The sequence below is a fragment of the Hibiscus syriacus genome, unplaced genomic scaffold, assembly GCF_006381635.1.
Source record: "Hibiscus syriacus cultivar Baekdansim isolate YM2019G1 unplaced genomic scaffold, ASM638163v2 tig00004004_pilon, whole genome shotgun sequence".
In the NCBI taxonomy this organism is placed as follows: Eukaryota; Viridiplantae; Streptophyta; class Magnoliopsida; order Malvales; family Malvaceae; genus Hibiscus; species Hibiscus syriacus.
Window position 1 is genome coordinate 497450 of NW_024061991.1, and position 16192 is coordinate 513641.

The following is a 16192-nucleotide window of genomic DNA, read 5'->3' on the forward strand; positions in this document are numbered from 1 at the left end:
CCTAGAAGATTCCTGGTTTAGGCTCTCTCCCATCACAGACTTTCAGGTATCGAGTAATTTTGAAGGTCTAACATTTCCATGCCTTGCTTTGCCTTAAACACAGACATTTTCACATCCTATTAGAAACCTTATCATCACAACCATTCATACATTAATATATGCTCATGCCATGCTATACGGTTCATGGATATTATCAAAGTAATACGTTTCAGATAAAATTACAATGATATTAAAATCTATAAGGTCTCACAAAAGCGATAATAGTTTGCTGAAATTCATATCTACACAAACATCTTAAACGGCACAAATAGACAGACATTGATCATTCAACAGACGACCACATTTTATATGCAGATTTTTCTAAATAAACAAAGCAAAGGAAGCACTTTCATGTATCTATAGGGTCTCACAAAAGCAATAATAGTTTGCTGATATTCATATCTATACAAACATCTTAATCATCACAACCAGACAGGCATTAATCGTTCAACAGAAGACCACATTTTATATGCAGATTTTTCCAAAAAAAACATAGCGACGGGATCACTTTCATGTATATTCCATTCAAGTCGCATTAGCATGGACTAGGTGTAACCCAAAGTGGTGTAGGCCAACGCAATCTAAAGAGAGAATTTCGTGGATAACAGGGCAATGGCTCAATGCTCCCATCCCATAGCTTGTAAATACCAATATCATGTTCCCCAAAAGCACCATCATAGTTACTTTCAGAGTAATCATCTGTGAAATATATGCAATCCCCCATACAACCTGTAAAATCCGTAGCTGACAACGATAATGAAGAATTTTCACCAATAAAAACCATCTTATCATGCAAACTTTGCACTCTTTCCCAATGAGGCCCACTCCAAACTAGCCTAGAAACCTGGAATCGCTTCGTCCTATAGACCAAATAGGGCTGATCAGGCTCGAAATTGAATTCAAGATCAAGGTGACGGGTAACGAGTAATAGTTCATCTCCAGAATTGATCAAATATTGCATATCACCGACCAATTGTGTCGGTATTTGGACAAAGGAAACCCGGGGCGAATCATGGTGAACATCACAGATTACAATTCCTCCATGTTTATTCACAGCGTAAAACAACCCCTTACAATAAATGACATCTTCGGAATAAGATTGGGTACCTGGGATAAAGCGCCAATAATCATCGCTGTTTCTGCAGTAAAATAACTCGCCGGTTTGATTAAGAATCGCCACTGCAACGAAACGTAACTCCTTGGAAGGATTGGCGGAAAGCACGATTTTTTTAACTGAGTCTCGCATTTGGCGCAAATTACGAGTGTAGCGATCACCGGAAGGGGAGAGGAAGGAGTATTCCTTGCCGATGTGGGAGTAGTTAAAGCTGTGGACGTTGGGGAAAGAAGAGAGAGGAGGGAGGTGGAGTTTGGCTCGGGAGAGGGGGTTTAAGAGGAGAACAGAAGGGGATTCGTCAAGGATAACGAGCCAGCCGTGGGAAGAGCCGCAGTGGCGTTTATTAGGGTTGGACGATTCGGGGACGGAGAGGAATCGGAGTTTATTGGCGGAAAGGTCGTAGAAGGCGCGTAGGCATTGGTGGGATTGAGAAGGAGGGAGCATGAGCCAGGGGAGCTGAGGAGGGAGACGTAAGGGGGTTTTAGGGATTGAGGACCGCCAGCTGCGGCAAACCGCTCGGCAACTGATGTAATCGGAGTAGAGTTTCAGGTATTCGGAGATGGATTCCAGGAGTTCTGGCGGGAGTTTTGTCCAGTCAGCCACACCCACCATCTTTGTTGTATTTATGGATAGAACTGGAAACAAATTTTTCTCGCAGATCAGAGGGATTTTGGGAGAGATGAAAATTTGGGTTTACAATATTCAGTCGGAAATACGATTTCTTTGGATAATCGGGTGGTTGTCATGAAGAGTCTGATTCTAAACCATATAAAGAAATTTGGTTTAATTTGACTTTCACACCTCTGCTTTACGAAAATGAAAAAAAAAAATAGTTTAATTACATGAAATTGTTGAAGTTTATCGTCAACACTCAACAGTTCAATAATTTAAAAATATACAATAAATTGAAAAAAAAATCATCGGGTCAATTTTACATGCTCATCCAAATAAACTTTTAAACTTCATAAAGTACCAGATCAATTAGAGTAAAATATTAACTTTTGTAGATCTTGTAAATGAGAGAAATGAAGTCTGAATTTGGATAATTATAACAAAATAGTATAATTTATTAGACTAGTAATTTCAGAAAGTTATAATTCTCTAAATGAGGTATGAGTTGGATTCTGCTAATGTGGTTAATATGATCAAGGACCAGAGTGCTTATAATAGGTCCCTAGCTCTGGTGAAGAAGAATGCATACTTTTGGCAAATAGATTTGCAAATCTGGCGTTAAGAGTAATAGGGTAGCTTATTACCTTGAGAAAGCAAGCTTTGGCGATGAATTTGGAGCTGGTGTTATCGATAAGCTATATACAGATTCCTACTTATTTGCTTGTTCATGCTAGATAACGGGTAATTTTTTGAAGACTTTCATTGACAAAAATCATAACTACAAGCAATTAGTTGGGTTTCATCTCTTACTAATTCTGATGTAACCCAACGTATGCATTAACACTACATGACAGTATTATGTGAATAGTACATTACAAAAAAAGGCTTCCATTGGTTACAATAACATGAATTAAACGAGTAAGGAATTAATTAATAGATGTAGTTTGTGTTAATCTAGCAGGTAGTTGTTGTGGCCTAAAGCTTTTATACTGTTCGATCAGCATTGGTATCCTGATGGGTGGCCTCACCAGAGCCAGAGCGTCAATGTGCTGGTGTAGCACCCTCAGCGCCATGTTCTTCTCCTTTTTCTTCATGATGAGAGGATTCTTTCTTCCCATGGTCATGGCCATGTCTATGATCATGACCATGTCCATTCTCATGACCGTGGCCAAGATCAGTCTTCTGGGCAGCCTTCTTGTGCCACTGCTTTAGGGCCTTGGAAGTTTGCTCGTCGAAGATTGACCTCTTCATGGTCGACCCCATCTGCAAATTCAACGGTCAATCAAACATCGGCATGACTTGGTTTAGGGTTTAGGGTGTTAGGGTCGGATTTACCTGAGTAACAAGGGCATAGAGTGGAAGTGTGATGTAGCTGCATATGAATTGGACTACCACCCTGTCAAAAATTCACCCTTCATCATCATATGTGCAGCAAAATACATATGAATTCACATATTTATTTGTTTATTAATATACATTCCTAATTCAGTTAACTTACCCAAGACAAACTCTTATGGTTATAAGTGTAAAATCCTCATGAAAGCATGATTTCAGGCCGAACTCATACTGTATATTAGAAGAGATGGTTAGAAACATTGGTTTCACCTGTTGTAGGCGTTGTCGTAATATGAAGAACAATAAAATTACCCATATCCAAAAGAAATACGTGATCTCGAATGCATTCTGAAGATGACACATACATACAGTAAAGAATGTCAGAATATAAGGCGTTGCCAATTATGACAATGATCAGAAGGAAGAGAAGGGTGTGCAAAACAAACCTGAAACAAGACATAGTGGATAAGATGAAGGCACAAGGGAGGATAAGCGAACCAAAAATGCTTGTCAGAGACTTGCACAAGAGGCATCCCTTGTATAACTGCGTGTTTTTCTACTATTTCCAGTGCCATTCGTGCTATAATTGCTTGAAGCTTGGTTCCAACTGCTAAAGTTAACTTTAATAATAAAAAAAAGGTGGTCATTTACGTAATATAACAAAATTCATAAATGGGGATTTAAGTTTTCATGGACAATGTGTTACCACTAAAGGCAACATGGACATGAAAGTCATAATATGCCAACCTGAAAGCATAAAAAAAAACATGCATGAATGAATATATTTGCATAAGAGGAATAAAACAAATAAATACAGAGGGGTAAAAAACAGGGCAAGATCCAGTATGTATGTCTGTAAAAAGTAAAAGACAGGAATTAACCATGGACGTCAAAAAGGAGAAAGAGCACTGCCAAACCCCATAATGCTGGACTGCAAGCACCACCAGTATTAGTAGAGAAATGAAAGATGAGAGCACCACCGGTAAAAGTTACAGAAAAAGAAACTCACGTAATCCCGACGACCACCTTGAAGTCATCTTCTAATGATTTTTTGATATATTTTTGAAAGTCGAACTTACTCCCAGGTGTTAAATGAACCTATATATCAATTCGAAGGCATTATAACTGTTGCAACAGATGGAGAAATAAATAACAAAAATGAAGTTGAGCAGAGGAAACTCACACTGACGAATCCGTGACGCATCGTAGAATAATCAGCCTTGGTAACAGACCTGAAGAATTGTCGCCACATGCATACCTGGAAAAAAGTTCATTCATTCCTATAATCTCATCGTTTTGTTTTAAACCTTTAAGCTGGTAAACAAAACTGGAAAAAAAAAATGAAGAGTTGATTAATTCTTACGAAATAAAAGGAGAATTTTGTTTTTGTCCAGGCACCTCTGGTGTGGTCTCTCACAAAAGATGTCTCGTGAGTGAGCCTAAATCTTGAAGGATCTAAATTACCAAGCAATACAGCAATTTTAATCAGTCGGAATGCATGCATGCTGTATGTATGTATATTAACTAGTGTTATTATACCGTTAAGTTCATTAAGACTATTGATGCACTCCCGTTCCCACTCCTTCCAGCCTCGTGTCTGCAATGCATAAATAATAAGAGATTCAGGAACACTACACCTATATATGATTAATAAAAGATAGAGAGAAATCTCAAGAAAGTGAAAGGATAACCAGCAACCTTTAATCTTCCCAGCATCATCGTGGTGGCGCTATACGCCACGTGAAAAACTGCTAAAAAGAAAATGAAAATGTGCAACTGATGCAATGCATGCACTGATATAAGTGGCACGTACCCCTACAGTTCATCATTTACAACTGCTTTAGTCTCAAAGTTGGATGCAACGAATTCAACCCTAATACATACATATATATATATATATATATATGTTATTGAAGATATGCACTACTTACTTTGTCGCAAGCTGCAGTGTTGTCATGACCTGATAAAAATCTACGCGCATCATCATAAAAAAGCAGTCTCCGATGATGTTCCTCACCTCTGGCACCCTCTTCATGATGATCACCATGACCCTCTTCCTTATGATCACCATGGCCACCTTGACCGTGGGCCGATTCCGCATGTCTTTTGGGGCAAAACAACATTGTATCAGCGACCTCCTCTGGTATACAGATTTTGGAGATATAACTCTGCCCGAATGTCAGGAGCAAAGAAATGAATCCCAGCACCATAAGTTCTGCCAACAAAAACAATAATAATGTTGTAGAAGAAGCAGAAATAAATTATGAGTTTGAGCAGAAGAAATGTGATTGATTTTAATTACCGCCTTTAACTTTTTCAAGAGCCTCTAATAAAGCCTCCTTTTTTTTATGTTCGAATACCTGCAATGATGAAATGAAATTGTTTTATTTCATTACTATGAATAAAAAGGCAAAGACAAACAAATCAAAAACGCAGAAGATGACATGCATGTCCAACTGTGTGGAGAATCTTTTCAAGAGCGATAGAAATGAGGATGATCAAAGCAACAACCACCGCCACAGCCCAGGTGGGAGTCTGATCAAGCTCCCTGCCGGAGACTCCTCCTCCACTCATTTATTTTATTTATATTATAGATTTTACAATTATCGATTCAAATAAGATAATATGATTCCTTTTTATTTATTCATAGGGAAAGAAAATGAAAAGGAAAATTGGAAAACCTATGGTGCCGCTTAATTTAGCATGCACCCGTATATCCATTAGCTTTATTCGTAAACCAGACACCCAATTAAGTTTCACCCTAAACTCGACATATGGAATCATTATAAATTTTCATCTGCCACTGAGGATTCATTCGTTTTCCTTGTAAAACCAACGGTATTGACGTTGACAAGTGGCGGTTGATCATCCAAATCCGCTCTTGCCTCTACATCTTCACCCTTTTAACGCCTTGCAGCTCGTAATTTTGTTACTCTTTACTACTCACGAGCCTGTAGCCTCTTATCTCCCCAGATTGTTATTCCACACAGGATTTGAATTGAAGTATTAAATTGAGAAAATAAAGCTCAACAAGGAAAGTTCATATTAAAAATAGTTTTTTTATAATCATATATTCTATTTATATTAATCTATATCAAATATTTTAAAACTGATCCTTCAAAATTAATTTATTTAATTCATAACGTGGAATTCAAAACCTACATGTTATTTAAGAGACCAAATATTCTATTTCACCTTATCAATTGATAATTGATAGTTGATAGGCGTACTCTAATTTTAATATTTTAGTTTTCATTTATTTGTTCAAATTTTATCCGTCTAAATTACTAAAAAAAAGCAAAATAAATATTTGAATTATGTGAATCACTTTCCCTAATATTTTTAATCATGTGATTTTTTTAAATTACTATTTAAAAATATTATAAAATATAAAATAAATTTTTAATTATAATCAAGGGATCAAATAGAATATTATTTATTAGTTTAATATGTTATACTATTTATTTTAACGATGTGACAATTTCATAATCAAATAAAAAATATACAAATGGTGTAAGGTTCACAGTGCCTCAATTTCATAGTCGATATTAGTACATCCGTCTAAGACCCTGGGCTTGCCCCAGCCCAGAAGCGATACATAAAGCAACCACGCAGGACGCCGCAGGCTCACACTGCCGATTATAGTTGGTTCAATTGAGGATAGAACGATGCCAAATCTCCTCCTGCGAAACCTTTATATAGTTTCATTCGGTTCAGCTCTCAAGCCTACGACCGTAGAGCTTCCAATGAGTTTCTGAGTGAGTAACTTTCGACGCCGATAAACCGTTCGAAGAAAGTCCCCTTAGACATTGAAACATCCCCTTTTTGCTGCACAAGTTTCATTCCACAAACAACGCTAATACTAAAAAAATGGATTGCATGTTGTCATCCATCACCACATATCCTTTCATGAATCTGAAAGGAAAGGTACAAAAGAGAATTTGTGTTACTACCCTGGCGCATCCTAACACAAGAATTTGCTATAGGAAGCTACCCAAGAATCGCCGTTATCCGCGTCGCACCAAACTTCCTCCTGACTTTGGCGTCAACTTGTTCTTGCAGAAACCTACAAATGGAACCGACACGCCCACGGACGCTGAACAAATAAATTCAATTGACGATCACAATGAATCCCCTGAAGAAAAAGAAGAACAAGAAGATCGTGTTAATATTGATCCTGTTTGGGAATCATATGAGATTGAAGCAATATCGTCACTTTTTCAGGGAAGGATCCCTCAAAAGCCTGGAAAATTAGGCAGAGAGAGGCCTCTTCCTCTCCCACTTCCTTACAAGCTACGGCCACTTGGATTTCCTACGCCAAAGAAACACGTTAAGTCGGCTTCTCCTGAGGTATCCTCCTCTCGCGCTTCTGTATCCAAACAATTATACAAGAACCCGACCTTTCTTATTGGCTTAGCCAGAGAGATTAAAGACCTGGCTTCCGATGACGATGTGTCTGCAGTCCTCAATAAGTGGGCTCCTTTTTTGCTTAAGGGTTCGTTGTCAATGACAATTCGAGAATTGGGTCACATGGGTCTTCCACAAAGAGCTCTGCAAACTTTCTGTTGGGCTCTGAAGCTGCCTCAGTTGTACCCGGACGATAGGATTTTGACTTCGACTGTTGAAGTATTGGCTAGGACGCGTGAATTAAAACTGCCCATCAACTTGGAGAAGTTCACTATCTCCGCGAATCGTAGTCTGATTGAGGCGATGGTGAAAGGGTTCATCAAGGGTAGAAGCTTGAACCTTGCTTGGAAGCTCTTTTCAGTTGCTAAGCAAAGTAAAAGAGTGCTGGATCCAAGCATTTACGCCAAGTTAATATTGGAGCATGGAAAGAATCCTGATGAACACATGCTTGTAGTGGACTCACTGGATGATCTTGGAGAAAGAGATGATTTGAATTTGAGTCAGCAGGACTGTACAGCGATCATGAAGGTCTGCGTTAGGCATGGGAAGTTTGAGATTGTGGAGAGTTTGTTTAACTGGTTCAAGCAATCAGGGCGTGAGCCGAGTGTGGTGATGTACACAACACTGCTTCATAGTCGTTATTCCGAGAAGAAATACAGGGAAGCATTAGCTGTTGTTTGGGAAATGGAGGCCAGGGAATGTCTCTTGGATCTTCCTGCTTATCGTGTAGCAATAAAGCTTTTTATTTGCCTGGAAGATGTGTCGAGAGCTGTGAGATATTTTTCCAAACTCAAGGAAGCTGGTTTCTCTCCAACATACGACATGTATCGAGACATTATTAATATGTATATGGTTTCAGGGAGAGTGAGCAAGTGTAAGGAGGTTTGTAAGGAGGCGAAGATGGCGGGGTTTTCATTGGATAAAGAAACCTTGTCAATTTTGTCACAACTGGAGAAAGACATTTTAGATTATGAATTTAGGTATTAATTTACTTCACCATTTTCATGCTTATTATATCTTAGAATATATGTATAAATTGGTGTTTCCTGTGCATTGTGACATAAATCTCATTTATTAATCTGGCCCCTAAGGGTCTCGATAAATTTAGCTCATTAATTCAATTCCCATAATAGTCTTGTTTTCTCTATGATTATTATTATAGCCTTCTCATTATCCTAATCTATTCTCTTCGTTTGTAATCCTGTACGAATCGGTAGTAATTTTCTTGTTCCACTATTAACGTTTTTATTTGCTTTACTTCCTTTTTATTTTTCTCTTCTTTCATATCTCTTACCATGTTCCAGAATCTGTTGTAAATTTTAAATTTGACTCTGGTTCAATTTATTGTGATAAAAAAACAGGTTGTTTCTGTTAAACTACTTACTCATGACGGTCTTCAGGGCAATCAGGAATTCATTGTGGGGGTTCTTATGCTGAGCCTGCTACACAATGTTAATCTGCTCACCTTGATAGGCTATTGTTCTGCTGGAGATCAGAGGCTCTTGGTTTATGAATACATGCCAATGGGTAGCTTGGAAGATCATCTTTTTGGTAATTTTTCCCCTTTTTATTAGGTGTAGAGTTTTATTGAATACGTAATCCTTTTACTTCCGCATTATCTACTGAATCTTTTTTCCTTTTATGGTGTCCCTCTTTATGTTGTAGACTTTTCGCTTCCCTGTATATCCTTAGGGCATGCCTTTACTTGTTTACTACTGAAGAATGCTGGTTTTCATTCAAGTTTTCTTTTTATTGTCGATCTTGTAGTCCTGAGGTTAATAAGCAGAAAAGGATTACTTACCTATCATTTGTGCTCCCCTGATTTCTCATGTAGTTGTTGCCTTGTTGGGGTGGTATTCATGTTCAACTGTATATCTAGCATGCCTAGAAATTGGAACTGGAAATGCAAATATTTAGAATTTGGCACCAAGTTGGATGTATTTCACCTTGTTTTATCCCGTTGTATTTATGTAATTTGGCTTGGATGTTTCATGTAGTGTTGATCAGAGTATTCTCTTATGTAAAGGAACTGTTGCAGATGGTTTTGTTGTAAGAAAAGAAACACAAAAATAATTCTCATTCCTCAAATGTCACCAATTAAATATGTTTGCAGATCTAGAACCTGGTCAAGAGCCTCCGAGTTGGGAGAAATGTATAAAGATTGCTCTCGCTGCTTCCCGAGGAATCAAATATCTACATTGCAAGGCCAATCTACCAGTCATTTATCGTGACTTGAAGTCTGCAAATATTTTGCTGGATAATAATGATTTCAACCCAAAACTGTTGACTTCGGCTTAGCAAAATTCAGACCTGTGTGTGACAAGACTCATGTTTCAACTGGGGTGATGGGAACTTATGGATATTGTGCCCCGGAGTACGCCATGAGGGGGAAATTAACTCCCATGTCTGACATATATAGTTTTGGTGTGGCACTACTGGAGTTGATAGCGGGACGCAGGGCAATAGACATTACTAGGAGTCTAGGAATCATGAAGGGCAAAAGTTGGTTCCGTGGGTAAGTAATAATTGAACAGAGTAGCTGAATATATTCTATCACTGAATTCTGATGTTTTCTGTGCTACCGGCCTATCCTTCAATGCGAAGACAGTATTGTCGGCGTTGCTTGAGCTATGCAGTTGCCATTTCTGCTGCTGTGTGTATCAAGTTAGTCTCCAAACTATCAATATCATTTTAAACATACCATTTTGTTAGTTTAGTAAACTTCTTGAGCATGAAATGCCAACTTGGTTATGTTGCGATGCATATTTAAAACACATGAATCAAATTTTAGACATCGTATATATAGACACTTTAGGTCTAATATGTTAAAAAAACATATTAGATTTTGATGACAAATTCAAACTGTCCATACAATATGTGCACACGTATTTAACGTTTGGTCTATAAATTTTGAATAGGATACACTTCCAACTTGGGTTGACATTTAGTGCTCAAATAATTTACTAAACTAACCGAAGGATATGTTAAAATAAAATTGATAGTTTATAGACTAGTTCAAAATATTTCAAAATTTTGAAACTAATATAAAATTTGAGCATAATTTGAAATATTTAATATAAATCTGTATTATAGATCAATCGATCCTTTTACACTACACCTAGAAATCAACAATAAAAAAAAACTTTGTTGTTGATGATTCTTTTTTTTTTTATCACAGTTGCCGGTTGGATCAAAGAGAAATAGGTAGTATAAGTTTGTTCATAATATTTTTGTCGAAGTATGTTCATGATATTTTTGTATTTCCGGGTTAAATTATTTTCAAGTTCGAAAAAAAGATGAATTTAAAATATTTTTAGGCCTAGCTCGATTGAAGATTAAACTCGAATTTGAACATAAACCTTAAATAAATGAAAATTTTATATTGTATTTTTAACAAAGGAAAACAATATATAAATGTCAATATTACTAATAATTTATTTAAAAATTTAATATATTATATTTTTTTAGTCGTTCGTGAACTTTTCGAGTTGAGTATCGAGTAGCTTACTTCGACTCGTTAAGAATTTAAGTTTAGTCCATTTAATTTGAGTAATAACCAAACTTTAATTGAACTGAATTCAAATAACTCACAATCTGTCTCATGTGTCCATGAAACAATCCTCTCCGATGGTCAGCGTCATGACTCGAGTATCCTGGTCTTCCTTGGCGGCGTCCTGCTTCAGTTTCTAGCTTTTCTTTTATTTTGCTTTCTCCGAATCCACTTTTCTTTCCATTGCCTACAAAAGAATCTTGCAAAAACTTTATTTCATAAAAAATGTGCATTAAAAATAATGTAAAACTCATTTTTTTAATAACTAGTTGTAAAATGTACTAAAGACTAAAAGAAATCACTTAAAATAACAAAGAACTTGATCTTCAGTTTATATCAGTCAATGGTTTAACCCTTTAACAACCTCTTCCAACTTTTTTCAGGCACATAGGCAGTCAAATTTTCATATAATTTATTTTTTATATTTTTATTGATAATTATTATAACTCTTCTAGAATTTTATAAGTAGACTTTATAAAATTTTACAATTTTATCTCTTTTGATTTAAAATCTCGAATCCGTCTTAACGTCATTCCATTTAATGTTATCTTGAGAAAAAAATGACTCGAATAAACTTCATGCATACCGATTACACTAATCACATTTTTTCTTCTAAGAGTAAAAAAGTCGTGGGATGATTTTCTTAGGGCTTTCCCAGTGCCAGGATTCGATGAACCTGGCATTTTTCTTTTTCTGTTGTGTTATTTTTTTCCAGTGGACGAACATAACTTTCTATGTCCATTCTATGAAAATAATTCTTCCAAATGAAGATTTCTGGCGTTGAGCATAAAGATAATGGAGTTAGTCTATATAAGTTAGGACCAATTACTTTTCCTCATAAAACCGAAACTATATATAATGTACCAGTCTCGCATCCTTAACATTAAATATTTCGAGTTAATCAAGTTGATGATGATGATGTCGGGTTGGTTTTTCGCCATTTCGATACTCGTGATAAGTATTAGTGAGACAATCAGGTGGATTTATAGGTGGAGGAACCCTAAATGTAAAGGAATACTGCCTCCAGGTTCGATGGGGCTCCCACTCCTAGGGGAGACCCTTAGTTTTATTGTCACGGCCAACTCCATAGACATCCATCCTTTTGTAAGGAAAAGAATGAACAGGTACGGTCCGCTGTTCAAAACAAGCATAGCAGGTCGATCGATAGTGGTGTCGACGGATCCCGATTTCAATGACTTCGTGTTCCGACAAGAAGGTAAACTAGTTGAGATGTGGTACATGGATTCCTTCGCGAAGCTGCTTCGCCAAGATACAACAGCAGCAAGTGGCCACGTCCACAAATATCTGAGGCACCTTGTCATGAGCCACTTCGGCGTTGAAACGCTTAAAACCAGGCTGCTGCCTCAACTAGAATGTGCCATAAACCGTGGATTGCAGGAGTGGGCTAAGCAGCCTAATGTACAACTTAAAGACCAAACCGCTGCTGTAAGTTTACTTATTTCTAATCAGTAATTCTACTACTTTCACCAAATAAAATACTATAATTACCATAAACAAACATTTGCAGATGATATTTGAGTTTACTGCAAAGCACATGCTTAGTTATGATCCTGAAAGATCATCGGACGATAATATAGTGGGGAATTTATCAAACTTTCTGGAAGGACTGATGTCATTTCCTTTACGAATACCCGGCACTGCGTTCTATAGATGTAGACAGGTAATCATTCAAGAAAGAAAGCAAATTATTCCCACAACAAAATCGAAATTCATATACATGTAAAAATAATGCAGAGGCAGCAGAAGGTGATGAAAGTAATAAGTAAAATAGTGGAAGAGAGGATGAAAAGGTCAAATTCCCAAGGAGATTTTGTGGACGAAATGGTGGAAGACATGAGGACAGAAACATTCATGACCAAGGAGTTTGCTAGTCATGTTCTTTTTGGAATCCTCCTGGCCAGCTTTGAGACTATTTCTTCCACTGTTGCCTTGGCCATCAACTATTTATCTGAACATCCTTCTTTGCTACAACAACTTACGGTACGTACGTTATCAACATATATGATACTTGATTAACATCTAATCTTTTCTTTTATCTAGTAATTGATGCAGCCTGCAATGATAAATTGGATTCCATTTAAGATTAAGCTTTGGTTGACATCCGACATTGAATTTGATTCTTACATAGTGTTTTTCTCTTTTCTTTTTATTAAAAAATTAAGTCTTAATTTGATTGACATCATTATTGTTGTAACATGTAACAAGATGTGAATTTCAACCAACAAATCAAACACACATTATCTTATAGTTTATAGATGAAATTGAATTAAGACTCAATTTTTCATAGTACAAAGTTGATAATTTTTATTTTATTTTTATATACTTAATTTAATTATTTTTATAAGATGTTTTAGTAATTAAAGTGATTATATCATTGAATGTGTAACATGAAACTCAAATTATAATAGTATAATTCGATTAGAGGATGATTATTCAAAAAAAATTGAGCTAGTGGAATTGACAAAATATATTATACTATTCTATCTCAATGTAATTTTTTTAATCAAATAGAGTGAAATAAAATTCGAGTCAAATAAATTTGTTCAAGTTATATTATCTAATAGATCAAATTAAAATCTAATCAATAATATGACTAAAATTTAAATTACAATATATAAATTTAAGATCATATACAAACAAAATAAGAGAAAAATAAGATTTCTAAATTTAATAATGCATTTTAAGGCCTCGAATTTATCATTTAGGACTTTTTTACAATCTAACGTTTTTAAATATTTTTTCATATAATTTTTAATTATTTTAAACCTTTGTATATATATAATTTTTTTTTATTTTTTATAAATTTTGTTGAGAGGGATTAATTTGTATATTTTTGTATTTATTAATTATGAAAATGGTATTTACATAAATTTATAACTCGATTTATTTAAATTATTCAAATTTCAAAATTCAACTCAACTCTATTAACTCAAAATTTCAAATTATTTTAAATTAGATAGAATTTTACTCACTTTAATATAGAAAATAATTTTTTAAAATTAATTAGAGGTGAAATTATACTTGAATTTATTTATCATTTAAGAAACTATTGAGTAGGAGGAGCACGAGGAAATTCTTAATAAGAGAAGAGGTGGCAATCCTGGAGGTACAGATGGACTTGTATGGGAAGATTACAGATCCATGAATTTTACTCATGACGTTAGTCTCATCATATCCCTTAGTTAATTTTAATTTCTTTTTCCCTTTAATTAAGTTTTATCATGTTTAATTCATGCAATTTTGTGCATAAAAGGTGGTCAATGAGTCGCTGAGACTAGCAAATGTTGCTCCTGGGATCTTAAGAAGGGTTATAAAAGACATTCATGTTAACGGTAATTATCTACCAACACACATATTTCTTCAATTAAATTATTAAAATATTAATTTTTGGCATTTATTAATTTGCAGGATACACAATACCGAGAGGTTGGGCTATTATGGTTGTGTCTGCAGCTCAACATCTTAATCCCAACACCTTTGAAGATCCTCTTACCTTCGACCCTTCAAGATGGAAGGTATATTTATTTTTGATATAATGATGAAATTAGTCCAACGTTTATTCAAATAATTATTTTGGTCTATTTTTTAGAATATTTTAATCCCTCAACGTTTACATATTAATTGACGATCAACACATGTTACTTACGTGGTATTTTCGCATGTGCTTAATTGGTGACATGATATATGCCATATCATCACTTTGGATGCATGAGACTCGATAACACATGTGAAATGTCACATCAACAACATGTGTTAATTGTTAGTCAACTAACGATTCTCGTCTAACATGGTATGTTTTGACAGAAAAATTAAAACATTTAGACTAAAATGTTCTAAAAAGAAGAATAGAACTCAAAGTGAATATTTGTGTAAATGTTGGGGGTAATTTTGTCATTGTATCTTTTTTAAGAACACGGGAAGCAATGCCAAGGCCAAAAATTTCATGGCGTTTGGAGGAGGCGGTAGGACATGTGCAGGAGCAGATTTCAGCAAGGTCCTGATGGCTGTATTTTTACATGTCTTGGTCACCAAATACAGGTATATTTACCATTATATATATATATGTATGTACCTGTTAATCAATTCGTTACGGAAGTATCAGCCTGAAAAGAAAATGTAAATTTGGGTCAGGTGGACAAAGATCAAGGGAGGAGACGTGGTTCGTTCGCCCACTCTAGGATTTGCCGATGGTTTCTACGTTAGCGTTTCACCAAAACATGCATCAAACATCGAAGAATAAGGAGCAAGTCCGGCAGTCGATCGACTCGATGATTATCTTAGAAATAATCCCAATATTATAGACTTACTTATCAAGTGTTGTTGGATATTCCCACCATGTAATAATCATTCGCTATAAATACACCATGTGTGCGGGGCGATAACACCTAAAAATCACCCTGACACACTTTATTTATCTGTCCGATACACTTTTATCTTTATTTACCGATAACACCATTTGCAAGAAGGTACGACTCATCCACCGTGCCTTACGTCACATGGCAGAAGGCGAGGCCCATACACCACGCCTTGTTAAACGTGTAAAAATCGGATGCTAATTTTATAAATATTTTAAAATGATGCCTAATATATAATTAATTTCTATTGTGGTAATATTTGTATAAAAACGTCAACTTTATTTATTTATTTTTTTGTGTGATATTATTTTTAACAACATTTAATAATGTTTATTGACTTTTAAAATTAATTGTTTAAAAATATAAAAATATTAAAATAAAATTTTAATTACAATTAAGAGATTAAATGAATTATTATTCACTTTTTAAAAAATCAACAAAAATGCAATAAAAAAGGAATTAAAAATGAATAAAATTCAATAAAAAAAGAATGTAAAGTTAAAAAATAAATTTATTAAAAATGAATAAACATTATTAAAATATTTACCCTAAAAATTTTCCTATACTAGATTATATGTATTATGTAATTTCATGCAAAATCAAATAATTTTATTAAAAATGAATAAACATTATTAACTGTTGTTAAAATAATAATTCATTTGATCTCTCAATTGTAATTAAAAGTTTATTTTAATATTTTTTATATTTTTAAACAATTAATTTTAAAAGTCAATAAATTTTTTAAAAATATCTAAAATT

General features: G+C 35.0%; 4 protein-coding genes and 1 pseudogene across 4 annotated transcripts; 3 read left to right on the top strand and 2 right to left on the bottom strand.

Moving 5' to 3' along the window:
* Window positions 1-378: 378 nt before the first annotated feature.
* On the bottom strand, window positions 379-1919 carry LOC120185987 (F-box protein SKIP23-like). The gene has a single exon (XM_039190053.1). The coding sequence runs from the start codon at window positions 1763-1765 to the stop codon at window positions 575-577; it is 1191 nt and encodes a 396-aa protein (XP_039045984.1). The 5' UTR covers window positions 1766-1919; the 3' UTR covers window positions 379-574.
* A 650-nt stretch (window positions 1920-2569) lies between these two features.
* LOC120185492 (MLO-like protein 9) lies at window positions 2570-5674 on the bottom strand. The gene is made up of 15 exons (XM_039189695.1): window positions 5553-5674; window positions 5403-5464; window positions 5032-5315; window positions 4799-4915; window positions 4640-4697; window positions 4464-4555; window positions 4284-4358; window positions 4110-4198; window positions 3982-4031; window positions 3807-3847; window positions 3547-3720; window positions 3413-3448; window positions 3264-3331; window positions 3101-3161; window positions 2570-3028 (listed from the first exon to the last, which is right to left on the bottom strand). The coding sequence occupies exons 1-15, from the start codon at window positions 5672-5674 to the stop codon at window positions 2807-2809; spliced, it is 1551 nt and encodes a 516-aa protein (XP_039045626.1). The 3' UTR covers window positions 2570-2806.
* Window positions 5675-6781: 1107 nt separating this feature from the next.
* LOC120185978 (pentatricopeptide repeat-containing protein At2g01860-like) lies at window positions 6782-8605 on the top strand. The gene has a single exon (XM_039190043.1). It carries the CDS (start codon window positions 6971-6973, stop codon window positions 8492-8494), a length of 1524 nt encoding a protein of 507 aa, XP_039045974.1. The 5' UTR covers window positions 6782-6970; the 3' UTR covers window positions 8495-8605.
* Window positions 8606-8829: 224 nt separating this feature from the next.
* Window positions 8830-10026, top strand: LOC120185503 (annotated as a pseudogene).
* A 1940-nt stretch (window positions 10027-11966) lies between these two features.
* On the top strand, window positions 11967-15318 carry LOC120185510 (cucurbitadienol 11-hydroxylase-like). Its single transcript, XM_039189710.1, has 8 exons — window positions 11967-12503; window positions 12586-12738; window positions 12813-13058; window positions 14136-14237; window positions 14332-14410; window positions 14487-14593; window positions 14989-15116; window positions 15210-15318. The coding sequence occupies exons 1-8, from the start codon at window positions 11967-11969 to the stop codon at window positions 15316-15318; spliced, it is 1461 nt and encodes a 486-aa protein (XP_039045641.1).
* Window positions 15319-16192: the final 874 nt, after the last annotated feature.